Source organism: Mustela putorius, unplaced genomic scaffold (genome assembly GCF_011764305.1).
Source record: "Mustela putorius furo isolate JIRA1106 unplaced genomic scaffold, ASM1176430v1.1 tig00001012_pilon_pilon_pilon, whole genome shotgun sequence".
In the NCBI taxonomy this organism is placed as follows: domain Eukaryota; kingdom Metazoa; phylum Chordata; class Mammalia; order Carnivora; family Mustelidae; genus Mustela; species Mustela putorius.
In genome coordinates this window covers 4703811-4723970 of record NW_025421531.1, presented here as the reverse complement: position 1 = coordinate 4723970, position 20160 = coordinate 4703811, and the positions used below count along the sequence as shown (strand labels likewise).

The window sequence follows — 20160 nt, the reverse complement described above, 5'->3', positions numbered from 1 at the left end:
TTTCTGCTCCCCACATTGTCCTTGCAAATGTGTGGGCCAGGGAGGGCCACGCCTCTTTCCCTTCCATCTCCATGGGGGGGAGATGAAGTCTGGGAGGGGATGGCATTTTCCCAGGGTACAGTATGCATCACCGGCCAGCTGGGACAGCAGTCCAGGGCTCTGGCATTTTGCAAGCTTTTGGTGACAAATGAACCTGCTGCTTACAAGTATCCTAGGTCAAGGCCCTAAGTAAAGGGGGCTGCTGTCCCTTAGGGTTTGTATTGTTTTATCCAGGCTGCTTTGCTGAGTCCCGGGTGAGGTCCTCTGAGGGGAGTCCCCTGTTGGCTGAAGATGAGGCCCCTCCTTCTCCTGTGCTTTGGTAAGTCTCCCTTCTCACCCTTCCAGGCCCTGTTGTGTGGCAGGGAAGGGACAGCTCCGTGGGGGAGGAGAGTATACTGAAGGGTGGGTATCATCCCTCGGTCACCCCGTCGTCCTTCAGTTTGGAACACTTGTCTCCTGGGGCCCCTGTGGCGTTTCCCTGCTCTTTGGGCCTTTGGGAAAGACGATGGCCTCTCTTGAGAGGCCAAGTGTCTTCTTCTTCCAGTGTGAGGGTGGCTGTGGTTCCCCAGGTGCCCGGCACAGCTGATTGCCCAGCCTTTCACTCTCTCGTGGGTTCCAGAGCCATCACAGCTGGGTTTTACAGGGGACTGTCGCTGGGGGTTCACAAAGCGTGGCTGGGTCCCGGCAGTGGCTCACTCGTGGTGAGCAGCCAGCCCCGCTCTGGCCGCTGACCCAGGCAGCTGCTGGTGAAGGGACAGAGGCCTGTGTCCCAGGGGCCGAGCATGGGCCTGTGACAGGATCCTCAAAGTCACATATGGAGGCCCCATTTCAGGATCATCCAGGGGTTCCAGTAGCCAGTGCTTCTCCTCCTTTCCTTTTTATTTTTTATTTTATTTTATTTTTTTAAAGATTTTATTTATTTATTTGACAGAGATCACAAGTAGGCAGAGAGGCGGAAGCAGGCTCCTTACGGAGCAGAGAGCCCGATGCGGGTCTTGATCCCAGGACCCTGAGATCACGACCTGAGCCGAAGGCAGAGGCTTAACCCACTGAGCCACCCAGGCTCCCTCCTCCTTTCCTTTTTAAATTACAGGTTACTGAACATGAAATCAGCTTCTTTTTTTTTTTAACCAAACAGCATCAGGATTCCAGTCCTTAGAGCCACCACTGGGGGGGAGCATTAGGGAAAGGGTCTAGGCTTGCTGATTTGCTGATTTATGCTTCCCTGGGGGGATACTGGGGTGGCCTGGGGGGCCCTCCTCTCGCTAGGCTATTCCCCAGCACCCCTGTGATTTCAGTCTGGCCCGGCCTCCTGTGTGCCCAGCAAACCTGCTCCCGTGGGGCCTGCTATCCACCTGTTGGGGACCTGCTCATCGGAAGAACCCGGTTTCTCCGAGCTTCATCCACCTGCGGACTGACCAAACCTGAGACCTACTGCACCCAGTATGGCGAGGTAGGTCCTAGCACCATGGCCTCCAGGGCTGGAGAAGACGAGGTGGGGTGGGGGGAGGGCGCCCTTTGTTCACAGAATGCCTGAAGTGTGTTTGGGATAGCCACAGCTCCATGTGCTGTGGAGAGTACAAGAAAAGCCTAAGGCCAGATGTCTGCCTCCAAAAAATTTTCTCCTTCACTGGGCGAGAGAAACCATCTTCAGAATCAGCTGAATAGCTTGGTAAAGCTGGAGTCTTTCCTCAGTCCTCGGGTATGGGCAGGATGGTTTTTCAAGTCTTGGGAACAGACAATTAGATGAATGTTGATCTTTTAGAACTGAGAGCTGGCGTGTCGTCTGTGGGGGACGAAGTCAAGGCTGACTGAGCACAGGTGGTGGGATGGGTGCACTGGGTTGTGTTCTTGCCATGAGATGAGCTGAGTGGTGCCATGGTCACTGTTGGCTCCCATCTCTTTGGCCAGTGTTGGGAAGTGAGTGTAGACAGAGCTAGCGGCAGAATATTTGATTGTTGGCTAGAGTATGAAGAGCCAGTGGTCCCCTCGGGCAAGTGGGAAACAGCCCAACTGCTGTTAAGAGGACATAAATCAACAAGGTAGATGCAGAAGTGATGAGGCCAGCGAGAGGGTTCAGTGACTCAGCTGATAAGAAAGAGCTTGAGCTGAACAATCCAGAAACCCAAACACTTTGACCTAGGTCAGTTAACATTCCCTGTTTAGGCGACTGAGTTCTTCAAAGAGCTGTTGTGATTTTTCTTCTACATGCCTCTGGACCTATTTTGGAGGAACGTTGACTTCCTTTCTTTTCTCTTCAACAAGGTGGGGCTCATTCTTGGTGCCTTGTGTTTACCAAAGTTGAAACCACTTAGTGTTAACTTGTTTTCCAACTGCATGTCTCATTTGGCCATTTTTCTGCCCTGAAACCAAAGGTTTGAACAAAGGAATGTGTGAGGGAGGCGTGTTCCCCAAGTCTTCTAGTCTTTTCAGAAAAAGAGAGAAAGAGAGAAATACAGAAAAAAAGGGGAGTGAGAGAGACTGACTGCATGAAGGAGACTTGGGTCCTCCGTGGTCCTCTTTTCAAACTGTCCTTGTAGTTGGGACAATGGAGGTGGCATCGGCTACTGCCGCTGGGCCCCATCGCCCTTCTAGTCCAGTGTTCTTTGGTTACTTTTAATGGCAGATGGAGCTGAGTAGTGGCTTCGGAGGTGCAGAGCAGAGATGGCTGTGGTTCCTGCCTCTCACCCAGCTGGATGTGGGAAAGCCAATCTGACAGTGTTGGGTCAGATGGCCAGTGTTAGGCCAGGCCTCCCTGTGGACCCAGATTTCTCCACAGGCATCAGGGGGCCTGGCCGTATTGAGCTTTCTAGGCAACGGAATGGTGTTCACTGCTGCCTTCCCACACATGCCCTATATCTGGTGCCACTGAGCCATGTCTAAACCTTGCAGGGAGGCTTCTGCTGATTTCCTTCCTTGAGCGGACCTGCCTTCTGGCAGGGGGAAGTAGGAGAAATTCCTGGACAGCCTCTTTCCCCAAAGCTTTGGCCTTTTGACTTCACCTTGGCCTGCCTTCTGCCTCTGTCAGAGGCCGGAGCCCACCACCTCCCTTCCTCGCTTACTAAGCAGCCCCCTGAGGACAGAACGGTGCTTGCAAAAGAGAAGTCTAGACTTTTGCAACCCTGGGGATGGAGACATCCCAGCTATTTTGGCTTCTCTGAAACTTGAGACACATTGGCTTTTCCCCCTCTTTTCTATGAGGGGGAGGAAAGCCAGGCAGCCTCTTCTGGAGAGTAGAAGGTGGGGCATCTTGAATGCATGTGATCTTGGGCAACACAGTCCCCTTCTTTAAGCCTTAACTTCCTCTTCCATGAGTGTTCGATGAAAGGGTCTGAAGGTTTGCTCTTGGCCTCAGGTTTCTCTGGGAATGAGCCGACTGCTGAGAGCCCCCCACCTTCCACCTCTCCCTTGTTCCTTTGCCCTTTCTCCCGCTTTTCCCTTTCTACTTCCTAGAGGCTATTGGTTGACAGCAAGGAAGACACACCCCCAAGGCACAGAGCTTCACCCTCGGAGGCTGCAGTGGCGGCTGTGTGATGACAATTGGGAATCAATATTTTAACTCTGCTGGCTTCCAGTTTCAGTTTTTGAGTTTAATATATTCTGTTATCAGATGATAGGCATAGCAGCTAGAATTTATTAGGCACATGTTATGGGTCCCAGGCCTCATACTCAAGAGTTTCACAGAAATTATCTCAATTAATTTGCACAGTGCTTCCTGTGGGGGTGTTTGTTATCTCTGTGTGCCTTTGGGAGGGTTTGGGTGTGTGCCGGGACCCCATACTTCGGATGGAAACACAGGTGTCGAGTTTTCCGAGGAGTTAGAGACGGAGGGTGGGTGTAGCGGGGAGCCCCAGGCAGAGATGAGGCATGAGGCAGAACAGCATTCCTGGTGCCTGCCCCTCTCTCGTCTCCCTTCAGCCCTTCCTACCAGCTCCTGGCCCCATATACACACTTTCTTCAAGCTGAAGCTTCTGGTTAGTGCCTCTGTTCTATTTCTGTGACATGGTGAGCTCTGAGCCAAGCACGACTTCATCCCGCACCTGCCGTCTGCCCACGGACGTGGCACGAATGCAAGTGCACCAGAGATTTACAACTCTTGGACGTTCTACACTGCTCGTTCCTCCGCTCTTAACCCCAGCAGGACTCAGTGGAATGGGAGTTGCAGGAGCCATGGGGACTCCTTCCAGTTCCAGAATTATCTCTCCCAGCTTCCGGTGTCAGAGTGTGGCTCCTGTTCCCTTGCTATCTCCTCTGCCTGATTTGGTCTCAGTGGCTAAGTCCTATCAGCCTCGAGGACTTGCTTCTGTGGTTTTGGGGTCCAGGTTGCAACCCTTGCAATGACGTAGGACTTGGTCAACTTTGCCTTGGGGTACCCCACCCCCAACTTTGCCCTTCGTAGGACTGCCTGCCTTGACTGCCCTTTAACTATCCAAGCTTGGGTCCAGGCTGTTCTTTACCAAAACAGCCCTGTCCCCTTGTTCTCCTTCCTTTGGTCCTAACTAACATCTGGGCAGAGTCACTGTTCCCTAGAGCTTGAGGCATGTCTGTGTGCCTCCTTGTCCTTGTCCTTTTCTGTATTTTCTCTCAGTGTTGGCTCCTCGTTTGAAACCTGAGTCACGGCAGCCCCCAGCCCGGTGAGCGGTTGTGAGGAGCGTGTAAAGAAATGAGCAGAGTTGACCAAGGCTGGTGTCGGCAAGACACTGAATGTTCCATCCCCCTCCCCTTACGCAGCCACCTTCTGGCACCCGTGTCTGCTTGCAGAGGCCACCCCATCTGCGAATCACACTCCTGAGCATTTCTCCCCTGATTAGGACATGCACTTGCACACTTATCGAAATAACCCATCCTTGGGCCAGCCCACTCTGCTCTCAAGGTGGCCGCTGTAAGTCTGGTCTGTAGTGGACTGTTGGAGAATCTGGAGGCAATCCCGGTCAGTGAGGTTGTCCTGCCAGGGGGTGGGGACTCTCTGGGTCTGATCCTGGTCTGACCCTTAGATGAGGGATGGGACCTTGCTAGCTCCTGGGTTCTCTCTAGACCATCGTGACTCCGTGTATGAAATGAAGGAGTTAGGTTCGTGGGCCCTTGTGTTTGCTCACTTCTAGCATCTCTGCCTGCCTCTCAGAGATGGCTGGGCTGTGCGTGACCCCGTGGGTTCAGCATGGTATCTGTGAGGCAGGGGCTTCTCCACTGGCAGGGGCTGAGCTGTGCCCTTCCGGTCATCTCTGGGCTGCTTCAGGCTCCCCAAGACGCAGTGCGTTTTGCCCGGAAGCTTTCCAGCCCTGATTTCTGCTTCTGACAATGTGTCCTCCAATGTTGTGTTTGCTCCCCTAAATGCTTTATTTATCGCCCACTCCCTCCCTTTCTGGGGGAAAACTTAATTACCCAGCTGTCTTAATAATAGTTTTACACAGTGCATTCCTCAGGTTAATTAGCTGTATAAATCCAACAGCTGTCATTTTTATCTCTTGGAAACAAGCTGAGGAGCAGTAGCCAGTTGCTATGCCCTCCACCCCAACACACGCACACAGAGACAGACAGACACACACACGTATGTCAGTGCACCCACATGTACACCCCCCAACAACCACTGTCTTTCTCAGTTCAACGGTTATCTGTTTACTGGACCTTTGGCAGGGCTAATACGGAAGCAGGGGATGTGTGAGCTCCTTATGTCTTTGTACTTTGAGACTGCCTCTGACTAAATGGTCTGTCCCCCTGTTTCCCCAGAAGTTCTCAGCATTTCTGAAACTTCCAAAGCTCCTGCCATTGGTGGGCCACTCTTTTGGATGAAGCATTGTTGTGTTCTTTGTTTGAAATACAAACTCGCTTGAGAAAGACACCATATCAATCTATCATAGACCACTATATCTCAGCCAGGATTTGCTTATCAGAAAACTAGCTGTGTTGGGGAGCCTGGGTGGCTCAGTGGGTTAAGCCTCTGCCTTCGGCTCAGGTCATGGTCCCAGGGTCCTGGGATCGAGCCCTGCATTGGGTTCTCTGTTCAGCAGGGAAACTGCTTCCACCTCTCTCTCTGTCTGCCTTTCTGCCTGCCTGTGATCTCTCTCTCTCTCTCTCTGTTAAATAAATAAATAAATAAAAATCTTAAAAGAAAGAAAGAAAACTAGCTGTGGCTTTTGTGAAGGGTTCCAAGAGAGTAAAGGCCAAGGTGGATAGGCTTTGAGGGATAGAAGGACATGGAGGGGGACATTGGGGGAAAGTGTTACCATCAAAAGGAAGCAAAACTTGGGTTGGTGGCATGTGAGAGTCTTGGGTCCTGGTTGTTATGGGCTGGGGGATATAGCTCGTGGGGCTAAAAGGATCGGAGAGGGGGGAAAGCTGTAATGGGAAGGCCTAGACAGACCCAAGTGGCCTCAAACTTTGCTGGCCCATTGCTTTTGGGGTTCAGGTCTCCAGAAGTCCTGGCAACATTTTGCAGACCTTCTTTGCTTCTTTGTCCTCGAGAGCTGTAGGAACCATTGTCACAGGCAGAGCCTGCAGGGGTCCAGACAAGCAAAACAATTCTCTGCACTCAGGTCTAGGGAAATATCTCTGTTTCTGGAGAGGTCCAGGCTGGGGCGGAGGCTGTCCTTTCCAGAGAAGAAGGGAGGGGGCATCCTGACAACCAGCTCCGGTCTCTTCCAGGGGCTGCCAAGTGACCTCTGTGTCCCTTGAATTAGAACCAGCCAAGAAGGTTTAGCTGCAGACATCCTGGGACAGAAATCCCTGCTTTGTCTCTTCCCAGCTTTATGGACTTGGACACGTTTCTTAACTTCTCTAAGACTTGCTTTCCTATCTGTCAAATGAGTATCTGCATATTTTAATGGAAGATACCGACCTCAGAGATTTGGGGAGGAGGCAATGAGATAATGTATGCGCAGTGCCCGGGAGAGAGCCTGGTACAGTGTCATTTCTGGGTGTGTGGTGCCCATCGTCTCCGACCAGCTTCACAGTCAGTCTCCTGAGCTTAGTCTGGATGCGAGAGGGCAGCACGGAGTGAAGGCTTTGGTGAAGGTGTCACTTCATGACAAGACAGAAGATGAGGGACACCTGGGTGGCTCAGTGGGTTAAAGCCTCTGCCTTCTGCTCAGGTCGTGATGCCAGGGTCCTAGGATCGAGCCCTGCGTTGGGCTCTCTGCACTGTGGGAGCCTGCTTCCCTTCCTCTTTCTCTGCCTGCCTCTCTGCCTACTTGTGATCTCTGCCTGTCAAATAAATAAATAAAATCTTAAAAACAAAGAAAAAGAGAGAGAGAGGATGAAGTTGAAAGTGCCTGATAGCCCTGGGGCTTTCCTCCTCAGCACCCCAGCAGAACCCGACTTTTGACCTTCGCCGCCAATATCCACTGATCTAGAAGGGCTGAGGCTTGTGAATCCCAGTGGGGACCAATGGAGGTCTTGCTGACCAAGGGCCATAAGGGGTACTTCTTCTGCTCACTTAGCTGAGAGGCGCGATTTTCCAGTACGGCATCTGGGTAATGTCCTTTTGGGTTTTTTTCTTCCTTCCTTTGCATTCTTGTTCGGAGTGTTTTAAACTTCTGAGCAGATAAGCTGGAGTAGGGGAGAATTCGAATAGCGTGTTAGAGCAAGAAAGAACTTCATTATCTTATGCCACGCCTGCATATTACCAGGGAGGAAGCTGAAATGGAGAGAATGCCTTTTCTTGCAGGCAGCTGGATTTTTTTTTTTTTTTTTTTTTTGGTCCTGGCTTCCTTTCTTTAGGCCCTGGCTGGTGGCCATGACCCTGATGCTATCTCCTTAGATAGACACAGTCTCTGGCTTGCTCATGGGAGGGAGCTGGGCCGTGAAAACCAGAGGCTGTTTCCACTTCCCTCTCCAGTTAGCTCCGTATTCTGCAAAGGCAGAGCTTCGATTCACGTTTACCTACCTTTTCCCACCGATTTCCACTGTGATTCAGGTTCCTGCTGGCTCTCGCTCTCTTCTTTGCCCTCCCCCAGCTCTCTGGGAGGGTTCGTCTTCCGGCCAGACTGCTGAGCTTCTAGAAGGCTCCAGGATAAGGGAAGAGGCCCAGCCTTTCCAGATGGAGAGCAAGTAGGAGCCAAACTGGCTGGAGGCCTGATAGGCTGAATTGATAATAAGGCTGCGTCTCTGAGGTAGCACGGCCGGGAGAACCGTTGGCCAATGGACCCCAGAGACGGGGCCTGCTGCTGCCGAGGGCTTCCACCTCTGGGAAGGACGGAGGCACGAAGCCCACGGGAGGGGAAGAGCCTCGTGTGGAGAGTCCCGCACACGCATTGATACACATTCTCACGCAGGCAAACGAGAATGAATAGAAAGGGAAGCTGAGGCCCAGAGGGAAAGAGAAAGCAGCTTGTCTTCCCGTGGGCGCCTGCCATAAGCCTCTCTGCTTCAGGTCTCCAGCCAGCTGGCTGGCTGACAAGCAGAGCCACTTAAAATACCTGTCCCCAGCCTGTCTCTAAGGATGGCAGTAAATCCCTCCTTCAGCTGTGTTTCTATGATAAGCAGCACGTAGGTTTTAAGCCCACGAGGGCATCTTATCGTCCATCAGTGCCTGCGCACGTGGAAGGAAGGTGGGGCGGGCGTGGGGCACCCCTGGGCTCACTGGGAAGCCTGAGCCAGAGGCAGGGTGAAAAGCCCATGTGGACATTTTTTAGTTTTCTTTACTTTGTAATAATGTCTATTTTCCTGAGTATAAAAGTGAGTATATATCCATGGTATTGAAGTTGAATATTATTAAAGAATAAGGAAAAAAAGCTCCCTGTTATCCTATTACCCAGAGATATTAGGGTCAGCTGCTTGTGGCGGTCATTTTTGTAGGTCACATTGGCTGAATAGCAACCATTTCATATGGTTCAACCTAATCTTTTGGGGTGTTTCCTTCCAAACACTTTCTGTTCCTTTCAATTTACGTATTTGAGAACATGACAGATACATGTTTATGCTCATCCTTTCTTTGTTCTTCATAAAATACTAGAATGTCAGCATTTTCCCCAAGTAATGAAAGGCTTTCTGTGAGCAGTCTTTTTAATAGTTACATAATATTTCATCCTTTGGGGACCATCAAGGTCATTTCCAGTTCCAGGTTGAGGCGTTCTAGGTCCGGTGCCCCAGGCCTGAGGAAAGAAAGAGCCTTGTTTCTGGCGCTGTCTTGGCCAGGGAACAGGCCGGGATCAGGTCCCAGCAGAGCTGGGGAGAGAGCTCTGGTGACAGGCGGCCGGAAGGCAGCTGGCCCTTGTCTCTCGGCGGGACATGTGCTGAGTGCATACAGAGGCTGGCAGTGGAAAAGTTTGCCCCCGAGAGGCTGTGCAGAGTGGGGAGAAGGGCACGCTCCCTGCCAGGGACCAAAATAGGAATCTGGAGGAGAGTCAGATTCCAGCAAAAGGCTTCTCTTGCCCAGAAAGGATTATTTTATGTGCTCAGGTATTTATTCCAGCACTGACACATCCACAGTTTCTGTTAACTGAGCTGGGTCAGCCTGAGAAGCCAGCTTTTTTCCCAATGTGCTCTCTCCACCTCAGGCTCCCCCATGGTCAGCAGCGGGGTCAGGCCAAGCCCTTTGAGTGAGACAGACATTGTCACCCTTCACCATGCTTCCTGTGATGTCTGTGCACCTACCTGGTTTCCTAGCACAAGTGAGAGGATGACACAGAGGGAGGGAGAGGGAGGGGTAGAGAGGGAGAGAGAAGGGGGAGGTGGTAAGGGGACCCTCTCTAGTGTGGGTTGGTGCTGGCGCTGCCGTGGCTGTCAGTCCGTAGAAGAGTCACTGCCCTTTTGAGCCCCATCTTTTTGATCTGAGTTCACATATATAAAATGGGAATAATATTCCTTACCACATAGGGCTGTTGTGAGGCTTAAATAGGTTTTCATATTCAAATTCCTAGTGCAGTACCTGGCCCATAATGGGCTCTCTGTCCTGTCCTGTTGCTGTTTTGTTACCTCTCCCCCCCATCCCTCCTTTTAAACTCCCTGCCTGCAGGAAGAGAACGTCTAGGGCTAATTAAAATGTTAGCACTTACTGAGTATTTGCTATTCATTCAGTAAGTATTAAGGGCCTACTCTGTGCAAGGGACTTTCCTAAGCACGGAAGATACAGGAAAGGAAGCCGTCGTGGAGTCTACTTTTGTAGCAGACAGTAAACAGATAATATAAGCAAATACATAGACAATAAACGCATGGTATTTCAAGTGGAGATATGTACTAAGAATAAAAATGTAGCAGGGCAAAGAATGGATGAGCAGGTGGGAGGGGCAGTGAGCAGGAGGGAGGGGCAGTGAGCAGGAGGGAGGGGCAGTGAGCAGGAGGGAGGGGCAGAGAGAGGGACAGTGCAGGGGAGGGAGAGACCGTGGAAGGGAAGGGAGGAAGCGAGCGTTCCTTACAGGGCACGTGTGCTGGCCATTATTTGAACATTAAATATCATACAATTATTGTTTAATAAAGCACTTTGGGACCTGATGAGGAATCCTCCAAGCAGCAGGAAGGGTGACGATTCTCTTATTTTGGAGGTGAAAGCTGGAAAGTCAGGTGGGAAGCAGAGGCTCCAATGGCCAGGAGTGTGGATTCTGCTCCTGCTTCTGCACTGCCCCAAGCTTTGTCAGCCGTGGAGAGGCACGATGGGTGTTGGGCAAGGAGTTTCCATCACCCCAGGCTCAGGCTCAGCATACCAACTCAATGCCTTTGGGACAAACCTGTCTGTTAATCAGTTCCGCAGACACTATCCTTTCTAAGACGTCAGCCTTACTGGCTTATCACCTTCCCGGGACAGGGCAGAGGTTCAGGAGCTGGAAGGCCTTGGCGAGGCCAGAGCTCTCCCCTGGTTCTGGTGAGTGGAAGCCTTAGAGGGAGGCAGGGGCTTGGGTATTTGGAGTACAGTTGTCCCCACCCCGAAGGAGTCGCAGGCCAGTGAGGTTCTTGTCCAGGCTTCTACTTGCGGGGGACTGTGGAGCCCTCTGAACAGTGTTCTTTACTCTGGGCACAAGACCTGGTAGCAGGGTAACTCAGAGAAAACAGAATTTGTTTGTGTTGCATGGGGGAGCTGAGGCAAGGTCATGCTGTCCCTGGGGGGGCTGTGGGCACACACACATACAAACTAAGAGAACACGGGCCGTGTACTTGGGCACTGTTCTTTTGCTTGGGGATCTCTGCCTGGTGTGGGGCCCATGGGGTTCAGCTCTGTCTCTTGTGTCACTCCAGGGCTTGGGCAGGCCAGGGGAGCTGTCGTTTTGTGGGAAGCTCCCCAGTGAGGTTGTTTCCTTTCCGGCTGCCTACCCTGGCCTTGATCTTCATGAAGGGACTCTTGCTATCAGCCTCAGGGCTGCAGATTTCCTCTGTCCTATGCATTCCTGGCCTTGGGACTGCTTAACCACAAAGCTTCATTTGGTGGGGAACCCTCAGATTCTTTCCTGTGGATAGGGAATGCCAAACCTGGGAAGCGTCCTCAAGTCCCAGACATTGGTGCTGGAAGGCCTTTGAGATCATCCAGATGTTAATGTAATGTTGACACCCTAAGGGGAAGGTCTTTATTTTGTTCTCTGTTATAACTCTGGAGCCCAGAACAGGGCCTGGCACATAGTACACACTCCACAAATATTTGTTGAATGTTTGAATGAATGACTCTCATCCAGCCTCCACTCAATCTACAGAGGAGAAAACTGAGCCTAGAAAATGGAGTAACACAGAGCTAGAACTGGAACCCTAAATTCCCTTGTCTTTTTTTTCTCTGTGCCCCATCTCCTTGGTGCTCAGAACCTCAGTTTACCCTGGAGTAGCCAGGATGAGGTGAGATGAGATACAAAGCTCTCTAACGTTTTCCTAGCATACAGCAGATGCTAAACTAAAGTGAGTTCCTCATCTTTTCTTCTTTTGGCTCTTGATACCCTTTTCAAGTTTCTCTTTTTTAAAAGATTTTGTTTATTCATTCATTTGTTTGTTTGTTTAGAGAGCGAGTGCAAGCGAGGGGAGGGGCAGAAGGAGAGGGAGAGAGAGACTACCAAGCAGACTCTGTGCTGAGTATGGAGCCTGATGTGGGACTTGATCTCACAACCCTGAGATCATGACCTGAGCTAAAACCAAGGGTCAGATTATTATTATTTTTTTAAGATTTTATTTATTTATTTGACAGACAGATCACAAGTAGGCAGAGAGGCAGGCAGAGAGAGAGAGAGGAGGAAACAGGGTCCCTGCTGAGCAGAGAGGCTGATGCAGGGCTTGATCCCAGGACCCTGAGATCATGACCTGAGCTGAAGGCAGTAGCTTTAACCCACTGAGCCACCCAGGCACCTCCTAGAGTCAGATTCTTTTTTTTTTTTTAAAGATTTTATTTATTTATTTGACAGAGTTCACAAGTAGGCAGAGAGACAGGCAGAGAGAGAGGAAGGGAAGCCGACTCCCTGCTGAGATCATGACCTAAGCTGAAGGCAGAGGCTTTAACCCACTGAGCCACCCACGCGCCCCAAGAGTCAGATTCTTAACTAAGACACTGAGGCCCAGGTACCCCTCAAGTTTCTCTTTGAGGCAATGTTCCGTACCAGTGTTTTTCTGCCACCCAACACCTTTTTCCTGGCAATAATGCCTATTCATTATTCACTTATCTATATGTTAGGAGGAGCACAAAAGAATTATATTCAAAGATGACCAGTAGCCTTGTTTTAAGATGCTAATCCTTCCAATGGTGTGAATGAAACCAGTGGATCCCTGGGGGTAGGATTTTTACATAGGAGAAGTTCTAGGCTCTCAGGATGCAGGAGGGGAATCCTGCCTGGACCCCTCTTACAAGACTCTGTCGACTCCCTCTCCCACAGTGGCAGATGAAATGCTGCAAGTGTGACTCTAGGTTGCCTCATAATTACAACGGTCACCGAGTGGAGAATGTGGTTTCGTCCTCTGGCCCCATGCGCTGGTGGCAGTCACAGAATGGTGAGCTCTGGCCACCTCCAGGGGTCTAAACTTGTGGGAGGTCCCACAGTGTGGGAGGTGGTTGGGGGGTACCCGGGAGCCCTTTTGGGTGTCCCAGGCATTTCTTATGGCGGTAGGACATGCGTGGTCAACAGACCTTCTGCCTCTCTGATGTTGTAGGTAGAAGAAGTTGCTAGAAGTTGAGGAAAGGGTAAGAAGAGTGAAGAATGCCTTTATTTCCCCCTACTTAGTTGCAGCGAGCTTGTTGTAGGAGTTGAGCTTGTAGAATAGACACGTTGAAATCCTTTAGTGTGTTAGGGTCATCAAGAGATGATGGGAAGGAAATCTGGCCAAGGACAGGTGGGATCTTGAGTAGGAAATACAGGGAGAAGCACGTTGGTGCCGCTCCTCTCGAGAGGGAAACCAGAGGATGGATGTTAGCATTTCTGACTTCCCAGAGCTAGTAGAGTCCAGAGCCTTTTTTGGGCTGGGAAGGTAGAATTTCTCTGGTCTAAAGGTTCTACTTTTGGTCCTTCCAGATGTGAACCCTGTCTCTCTGCAGTTGGACCTGGACAGGAGGTTCCAGCTTCAAGACATCATGATGGATTTTAAGGTTTGCTTCCTGGGGATGGCAGTGGGTAGAAGAGGGGGGACCCAGGGGCATGTGGGCTTGGGCTTAGGGAGAGCACAGTGTCCTTGTCTCCCCAGGCTTGGGTGATGAGGAGGTGGATATTGTTAGTTACACTGTGTGCATTACTCATTCAGACTCATTAACCCTGAGTCTGGGTCGAGGTGACAGAAGAGGCCCACTGTTGGGAGCACAGTGGCACCTCCAGGCCCCCTGTCCTGGCCATGCCGTGGTTATGGATCTGTTCTCTCTCTGTATCCTCCATCCTCAGCCCATCTGATTCATTCAGCTCGCCAAGTACAAGTTCCACTGGGCCTGGTCAGTTATCGTGCAGTCGTATACATATATTCTTGGTATGTTTAATGCTTTTGCTGATGAGATTGAGTTTAACAAACAGCCAGTGACTGGCCCATCCTTATGAAAGATGTGCTTTGGAGCAGCACCCTTGATGGGCCACTCACTGCTGTCACATCTCAGAGTAACTTTTGGATTCTGCTTTTAGTCCAGCCTCCTGAGATATTCCTTTGGGAGGGAACATTTTTATTCATTTGTCATAGCCACCCCCCCCCCCGCCTTTTTTTGAGAAGATTTGATTTTATTCTTTCTCCAGAAATAGTCAAATATTTAAGGATCAAGCTCAGTTAATAAGATTGGGTGAGCACGAAGGGTGATATCATTTTCAGGAGCTAAAATGAGCTGTGCATAAAAAGCGATATGATCTGATTTCTTCCTTGGCTCCGAAAGTTAGCACTGAGATCCTCTCTTCAAGAAAAGGTCAAAAGTATTTTGAGAAATGACAGTATCACTTGAATAAATGCCGTGTCTAAAGGGGACACCTTTGAAGGGCAGCATTCATCTGGATGGATATTGTTAGTTACACTGTGTGCATTACTCATTCATTTACTTGTCCGTTCTTGCTACACATATACTAGCACTGGTTGTATGTTAGGTCGGGGGACAGATGCCTGGGGTGGAAAGATGAACAAAGCTAAGTCATGGTTCTCACATTGCTCTAGTTTATATTGGGAAGACAGGACTGATGAGGAGGCATGACAGGTGCTCTGATATTGGTAGGAAATGGGGCTGGGAACACAGAGGGGTGTCCAACTTGGTCTGTCTTTGGCGGGCGGGTGGGAGTCGCAGAATGCCCAGGAAAAGGTGAGCCATTGTAGGACACTGATAGTCAGGCAAAGGGCAAAGTTTATTCTTGGCAAAAGAGGACCACCCATAAAGTGCAAAGGCCTGGAGGGGAGAGGCAAGAGGCAAGAAGGTACGTAATGGTAGGGGGGTGGGCTTGGTCAAAGGAATTGACCCTATATAAACGCATATATAGGGTCTGGAGGGGGAAATGTGTATATGGTGGTGAGAAGTAGGGACGTGGGAAGCTGCAGGCTGGTGAGAGATGAGTTTACAGACATTAATGGGGAGGAGGGAAGTGGACTAAAGCTTCGTGCCTTCATTCAATGAATGACTGAGTGCCTTGTGTGTGCCAGATGTTGGGGGTGCCCCTGGAGCAAGACAGACAGGGGGACCTGTGATTTACTGTAGTGGCTCTCAAACAAGGTATTTGGCAATTTCTGGAAATATTCTTGGTTGTCACAACTATGGGTATGCTACCTCCTGTGTATAGGTCAGGATTGCTGCTAATTGTCCTGTGATGATTGGGACGGCCCCACAGGATTTAGCCAGCTCCAAATCTTAACAGAGCCAAAGGCTGGGAAACCCTGGTCTAGGGGGAGAGGAATCAGAAGCAGCAAGCCAGATGATTGCAAATTGTGGTGACATTTATGAAGGAAACAAACAAAATGCTGGAATGGGGTAAGGTGGGCAGAGTGTGGGCCGAAGAATGTGTGCTAGATCGGTACGAAAAATCTTGGGAGGAGGCGACACTTAAGCTGAGAACAGAAAATGAGAAGGAGCCCACAAGGGGGAAGAGCGTTCCAGGCAGAAGAAGCAACCTGAACGAAGTCTCTGAGGAGGGAAGGAGCATGGTGCAGCTGAGGGCTTGGAATGGTGGAGGTGCAAAGGGCCTGAGGTTTGCTGGGGAGACAGGCCCACATAGCACAGGACCTGGTCAGGAGTTCAGACTTATTCAAGAATGGGCAGGGGACTTGAATAGACATCTTGCCCAAGAAGACATACCGATGGCCAGCAGGCCGATGAAAAGATGCTCAACACCAGTAATCATCAGAAAAATGCAAATCAAAATGGCATGGGTCTGTCACCTCATCCTTGTTGGAATGGCTACGATCCAAAAGACACAAGTATGTGTTGGTGAGGATGTGAGGAAAAAGGAGCCCTTGCGTACTGTGGGTGGGAATGTAAATTGATGTAGCCACCAATGAAAATAATGAAATAGTACAGAGGTTCCTCCACAAACCTATAATCTGACAATTCCACCTGGGTATATGCAAGAAGGAAATGAAATCCCTGTCTCGAGGAGATATCTGTACCCTCCTGTTTATTGTCACACCATTCACAGCCCGAGACATGGAAACAAGCTAAGTGTTCATTTTGATGAACGGACAAAGAAAATGTAAGCCCTGTCCATACGTCTGTCCACAATGGGATAGTCAACTATAAAAAAGAAGGAAATCCTGGCTTTTGTGGCAACATATGTGGACTTTGAGGGTATCCCGCTTAGAGAAATAAGTCAAAGAAAGACAAACTTATATGTGGGATCTAAATAAACTGAACCCACACAAACAGAGACTAGAAGGGTAGGTGCCAGGGGCAGGGGATGGGGAGATGTTGGTCAAAGGGTACGAACTGCCAGTTATAACTTGAGTAAGTCCTGGAGATCTAGTGTATAGCGTGGGGACTGTACTGAACAGTGTCTTAGAAAACTGGAAATCTTACATGTTACCACCACACACAGAAATTGGGAATTACGAGAGGGGATGGATGTGTAACTATGACAATAATCACTTTGTGGTACGTACATGGGGCAAATCATCACACTGTGCCTCTGAAACTTACATATATGTCAATACTCTCTCAATAAAGCTAGAGAAACGAGAGCAGTGGGAAGCTGGTCTAGGTTTTTTCTCAGAGGGTGACGCCATCCTTGTGGTGTGTGGTGGTGGGTGCGAACACCAGGGAGGTCGGGGGGCACCTGCGGGAGAGAGGTGAGGGGGATGGGCGGTGAAGCTGGAGACAGGGCCTGGTGTGGGATGTGTTTGGAGACTGGGTTTCCGAACCTGGGAGCCATCAGGGTAGAGACAGCATTGAGAGCCCCAGACATGGGTGGTCTCCCCCGGGGGAGGAAGGACCCCATGCGTCTTGTTGAGAGGCTTGTCCTTCATCTTTACGTAATGCAGATGGGGGGCGCGGGGGTCAGACAGTCAGCTAGGATACCCTGTCAGTTGAGGTGGGTAGAGAGGGTTGGAGGGCCCGGACGTTTGGCTGTGGGATAATTTTCTGGCCTGACCGCTGGGTGGTGGGCTGAGCAAGGATCGCATTCTTGTGGAGTGTAGATCACCTTTCTCTTGGTGTCCACGGTTCCCATGGGGGAAATCAGAGGGGGCCAGTGTTTGTCAGGAGAATTGGACCCGGAAACCCTGAAGCCCACTTGCCCCTCCCGCGCCCCTTCTCCTTCCCTCACTGTGATTCTTTCGGGGGAACCACCTGTGCATTTCCCTGCCCGTTTTGGTGATGTGTCTCTCTGGTGGCCCCTTCCGGCCAGTCCACAAGGCCCCTACCTGGTCTTTGTCTCCGCAGGGGCCCATGCCCGCTGGGATGCTGATCGAGCGCTCCTCGGACTTCGGAAACACCTGGAAGGTGTACCAGTACCTGGCAGCTGACTGCACCTCCGCCTTCCCCCGGGTCCGCCAGGGCCAGCCCCAGAGCTGGCACGATGTCCGGTGCCAGTCCCTGCCCCAGAGGCCCAGCGGGCGCCCGGATGGGGGGAAGGTAGGTAGAGAGGACTCTGAAAAAGAGGCACATGGTTGTGTGTGTGTGGCGGGGTGCGGGGGGGGGCAGTCCTTGCCACCACGTTACTCCCACAGTCCCCCAGCCCCCGGAGAAGAGACGGCCCCTCAGGGCACCTTGCTGTCTCCTGTGCTCCCTGGCCACTCCCAGAATATTTGCTGTTTGTCCCCTTTGGTGCTCAGGAGCAATATTTAAAAACATGTCGAGGGCACTGCGTCACCCAACCCTGCCCTCTTGCTTAGCCGCTGCCCCCGGCTCCTTGGCACAGCCCATCGTGGAAAGGGTAAAATCCCTTCTGCTGCAGTGGGAGGACTTTGAGATGGTTAGTTTAGATTCAGGTGAGCAAATTACACAAATTGAGTTCGAGCTCTGATTTCACCTGGATAGGGCTGAACAGAGGAAGGCGCTTTCTCAGTTTAATCCCTCCATCTGGCCCTTGGGAAAATTCAGGTACAAGCCATAGGTCCGGGTCACTGGAACTTAAGCCCCGAGAGAGAAACAGAGAACTTGCCTCTAGAAGCAGCTCAGAACTCTCTCCCTGACGCCTCGCACCTGGGGTAGGATTCTTGCCTAGCTGCCTTTCCCCTCCCCAGCCCCTGAGGGAGGCTGCAGGTTCTGACCTCCCTTCTCTGGTTCAGGCTCTCTCCCTGCACCCAGTGCTCAGCTCCCTGTGGATGGTGCCTCCTGAGTTACAGCGCAGCCCACGCCCAGGTTAACTAACCACATTCCCTAGACTCCAGAGTGGAACACAGGACTTTTTCCCGATTTGTGGAGGGCTGTCATAAAGACTCTGGAGTCCCACAAAATGAGCTGTTTTTATGAAAAAGGGAAAGCATCGTGGAAATCGGGGTTGTCTGGAGAGCGGTGGTGACCACATCCATGAATCCTTGGGCCCTGGGCCTTCTCATTCATCCGAGGTGTTTGCAAAATTAGTATCCCCTAAACCCTCATGTGTACACTGTACATCTTACTATTATTTCTGACCCAAGGAAATCAGGAAATTCTTGGGATATCCCTTTTTCTCAGTGGAGAGAAGTTATCTACACTTGTGTGCATGCACACACACAGACACACACACACACATTTAGGGCCCAGTGACCATCTCACTCCCTCAGGGTGCTCGGCAGGCCTCATATCCATGGTCTGTTCAGGGTTCCAGGCGAGAAGGATCTTTGAGCCATGAGACAGGGATGGAGGATTGGTGGGAAGGTAGCCTTCCTCTGAGCTTGGGGTATCCCAAGTTTACCTCTTCCCCAGATCTTCCCTCCCCCTTTCTCTGTAGGTTCAACTTAACATTATGGACTTAGCCTCTGGGATTCCAGCCACTCACAGTCAAAAAATTCAAGGTCAGTGTGATTACTCCTCCTGCTTGTGGTGGGACTGCGGGTAGGGAGCAAAACTTGAAACTTGGGACTTGAAACGGTTGGTCGGTTGGAACTTGGATGGCAGAAATTCCCTGGTCTTTCTTATTTCTGTCACATGGTTGGATGTAATACTTACCCGGTTTATTCCATTGAGCGGATGGGGTGGTGAAATCAGAATTCCTTTCCTTATTCATCCTGCCCTAGGAGACTTGATTGTGCATCTGACTTCCTTTCTTTCCTTTCCCTTGCCCAACCCCCTCCTGCTTACTGTTTGCCCCCTCTCAGAGCTGGGGGAGATCACCAACTTGAGAGTCAACTTCACCAGGCTGGCCCCTGTGCCCCAGAGAGGCTACTACCCCCCCAGCGCCTACTACGCCGTGTCCCAGCTGCGTCTGCTAGGCAGCTGCTTCTGCCATGGCCACGCCGACCGCTGCGCCCCTCAGCCCGGAGCCTCTGCTGGCCCCTCCGCTGCAGAGCAGGTGACAGCCTCTGGTGGGAAGGGCTGAGGGGAGAGAGCCAGACCACAGCGGACATTCTGGGGGCCCCTATAAAAGAGGGGAGGGCGCTCAATTTAAGATTTGGGTCTTTAACATTTTAGTGAGAGTGGAGTCTAAGTAATGATTCCTTCAAAGAGCAGAGTTTTGTAGCCCTTCCAAAGCTTTCCGTCTGGCTTGGGACGACTTGATTTTCAGTCACCTGTAAGCACATCTGTGGGTCTCGCGGGGAGCTTAAGGTGATGCTGCTCAGTCCTGGCTACACGCTATAATTTCCTGGGGAGCTCTGTCCTTAGATATTCCCTTTTTTTTTTTAATTGTTTTTTTAAAGCTTCCAGGGGATTCTCAGCGCTGCCAGGGTGGAGAGGCACTGATTTGGGGACTCTAGTCCCACCTAGTGGCGAGGTCCGGGGCTGGGTGAGAGAAGAGAGTCTCCCATCTTGCTCAGTCTACCCCAGAGCCGCTGACTCTAATGCGGCGGAGATGGGAAGGGAAGCTCTAGCTTCACCAGCAACCCTGGTGCTTTTGTTAGGAAAGGAAATGTGAGAACCATTAAGAGAGGGGAGAGAATCTTGGGCTCCGAGGTGGAGGAAACTGTCGTTTCGCTTTTCTGGAGCATCGGTTCTTCGTTCTTCAGTTAATATCGAGAGCTCATTTGCCCTGGGGGTAGAGGGGCACAGGGCAGTCATGGTAAAATGGCCTGCGAGGGCAACACAGGTGCCGGGGGCCCTGGGCAGCTTCATCCTTCCCACGGCTGGGCCAGCCCCTGCCCAGGGCTGCAGAGGAGGCCAGAAGGGGACCAGCTCCAGGAATGTGTCATCCGTTAGGGCCTGGAGAT

At 51.2% G+C, this 20160-nt stretch overlaps 1 protein-coding gene across 4 annotated transcripts in view; it reads left to right on the top strand.

The window, feature by feature from the left end:
* LAMB3 (laminin subunit beta 3) overlaps window positions 1-20160 on the top strand; it is a 64117-nt gene that overhangs the window by 26981 nt on the left and 16976 nt on the right. For all 4 annotated transcript variants that reach the window (XM_013047213.2, XM_004775289.3, XM_004775284.3 and 1 more), the window contains 7 exons: window positions 274-358; window positions 1338-1492; window positions 12813-12927; window positions 13446-13519; window positions 17255-17446; window positions 18747-18810; window positions 19114-19307. In XM_013047213.2, coding sequence (XP_012902667.1) covers window positions 331-358; window positions 1338-1492; window positions 12813-12927; window positions 13446-13519; window positions 17255-17446; window positions 18747-18810; window positions 19114-19307 — 822 coding nt within the window. In that variant the 5' untranslated portion in view covers window positions 274-330. The remainder of the gene's footprint in view (window positions 1-273; window positions 359-1337; window positions 1493-12812; window positions 12928-13445; window positions 13520-17254; window positions 17447-18746; window positions 18811-19113; window positions 19308-20160) is intronic.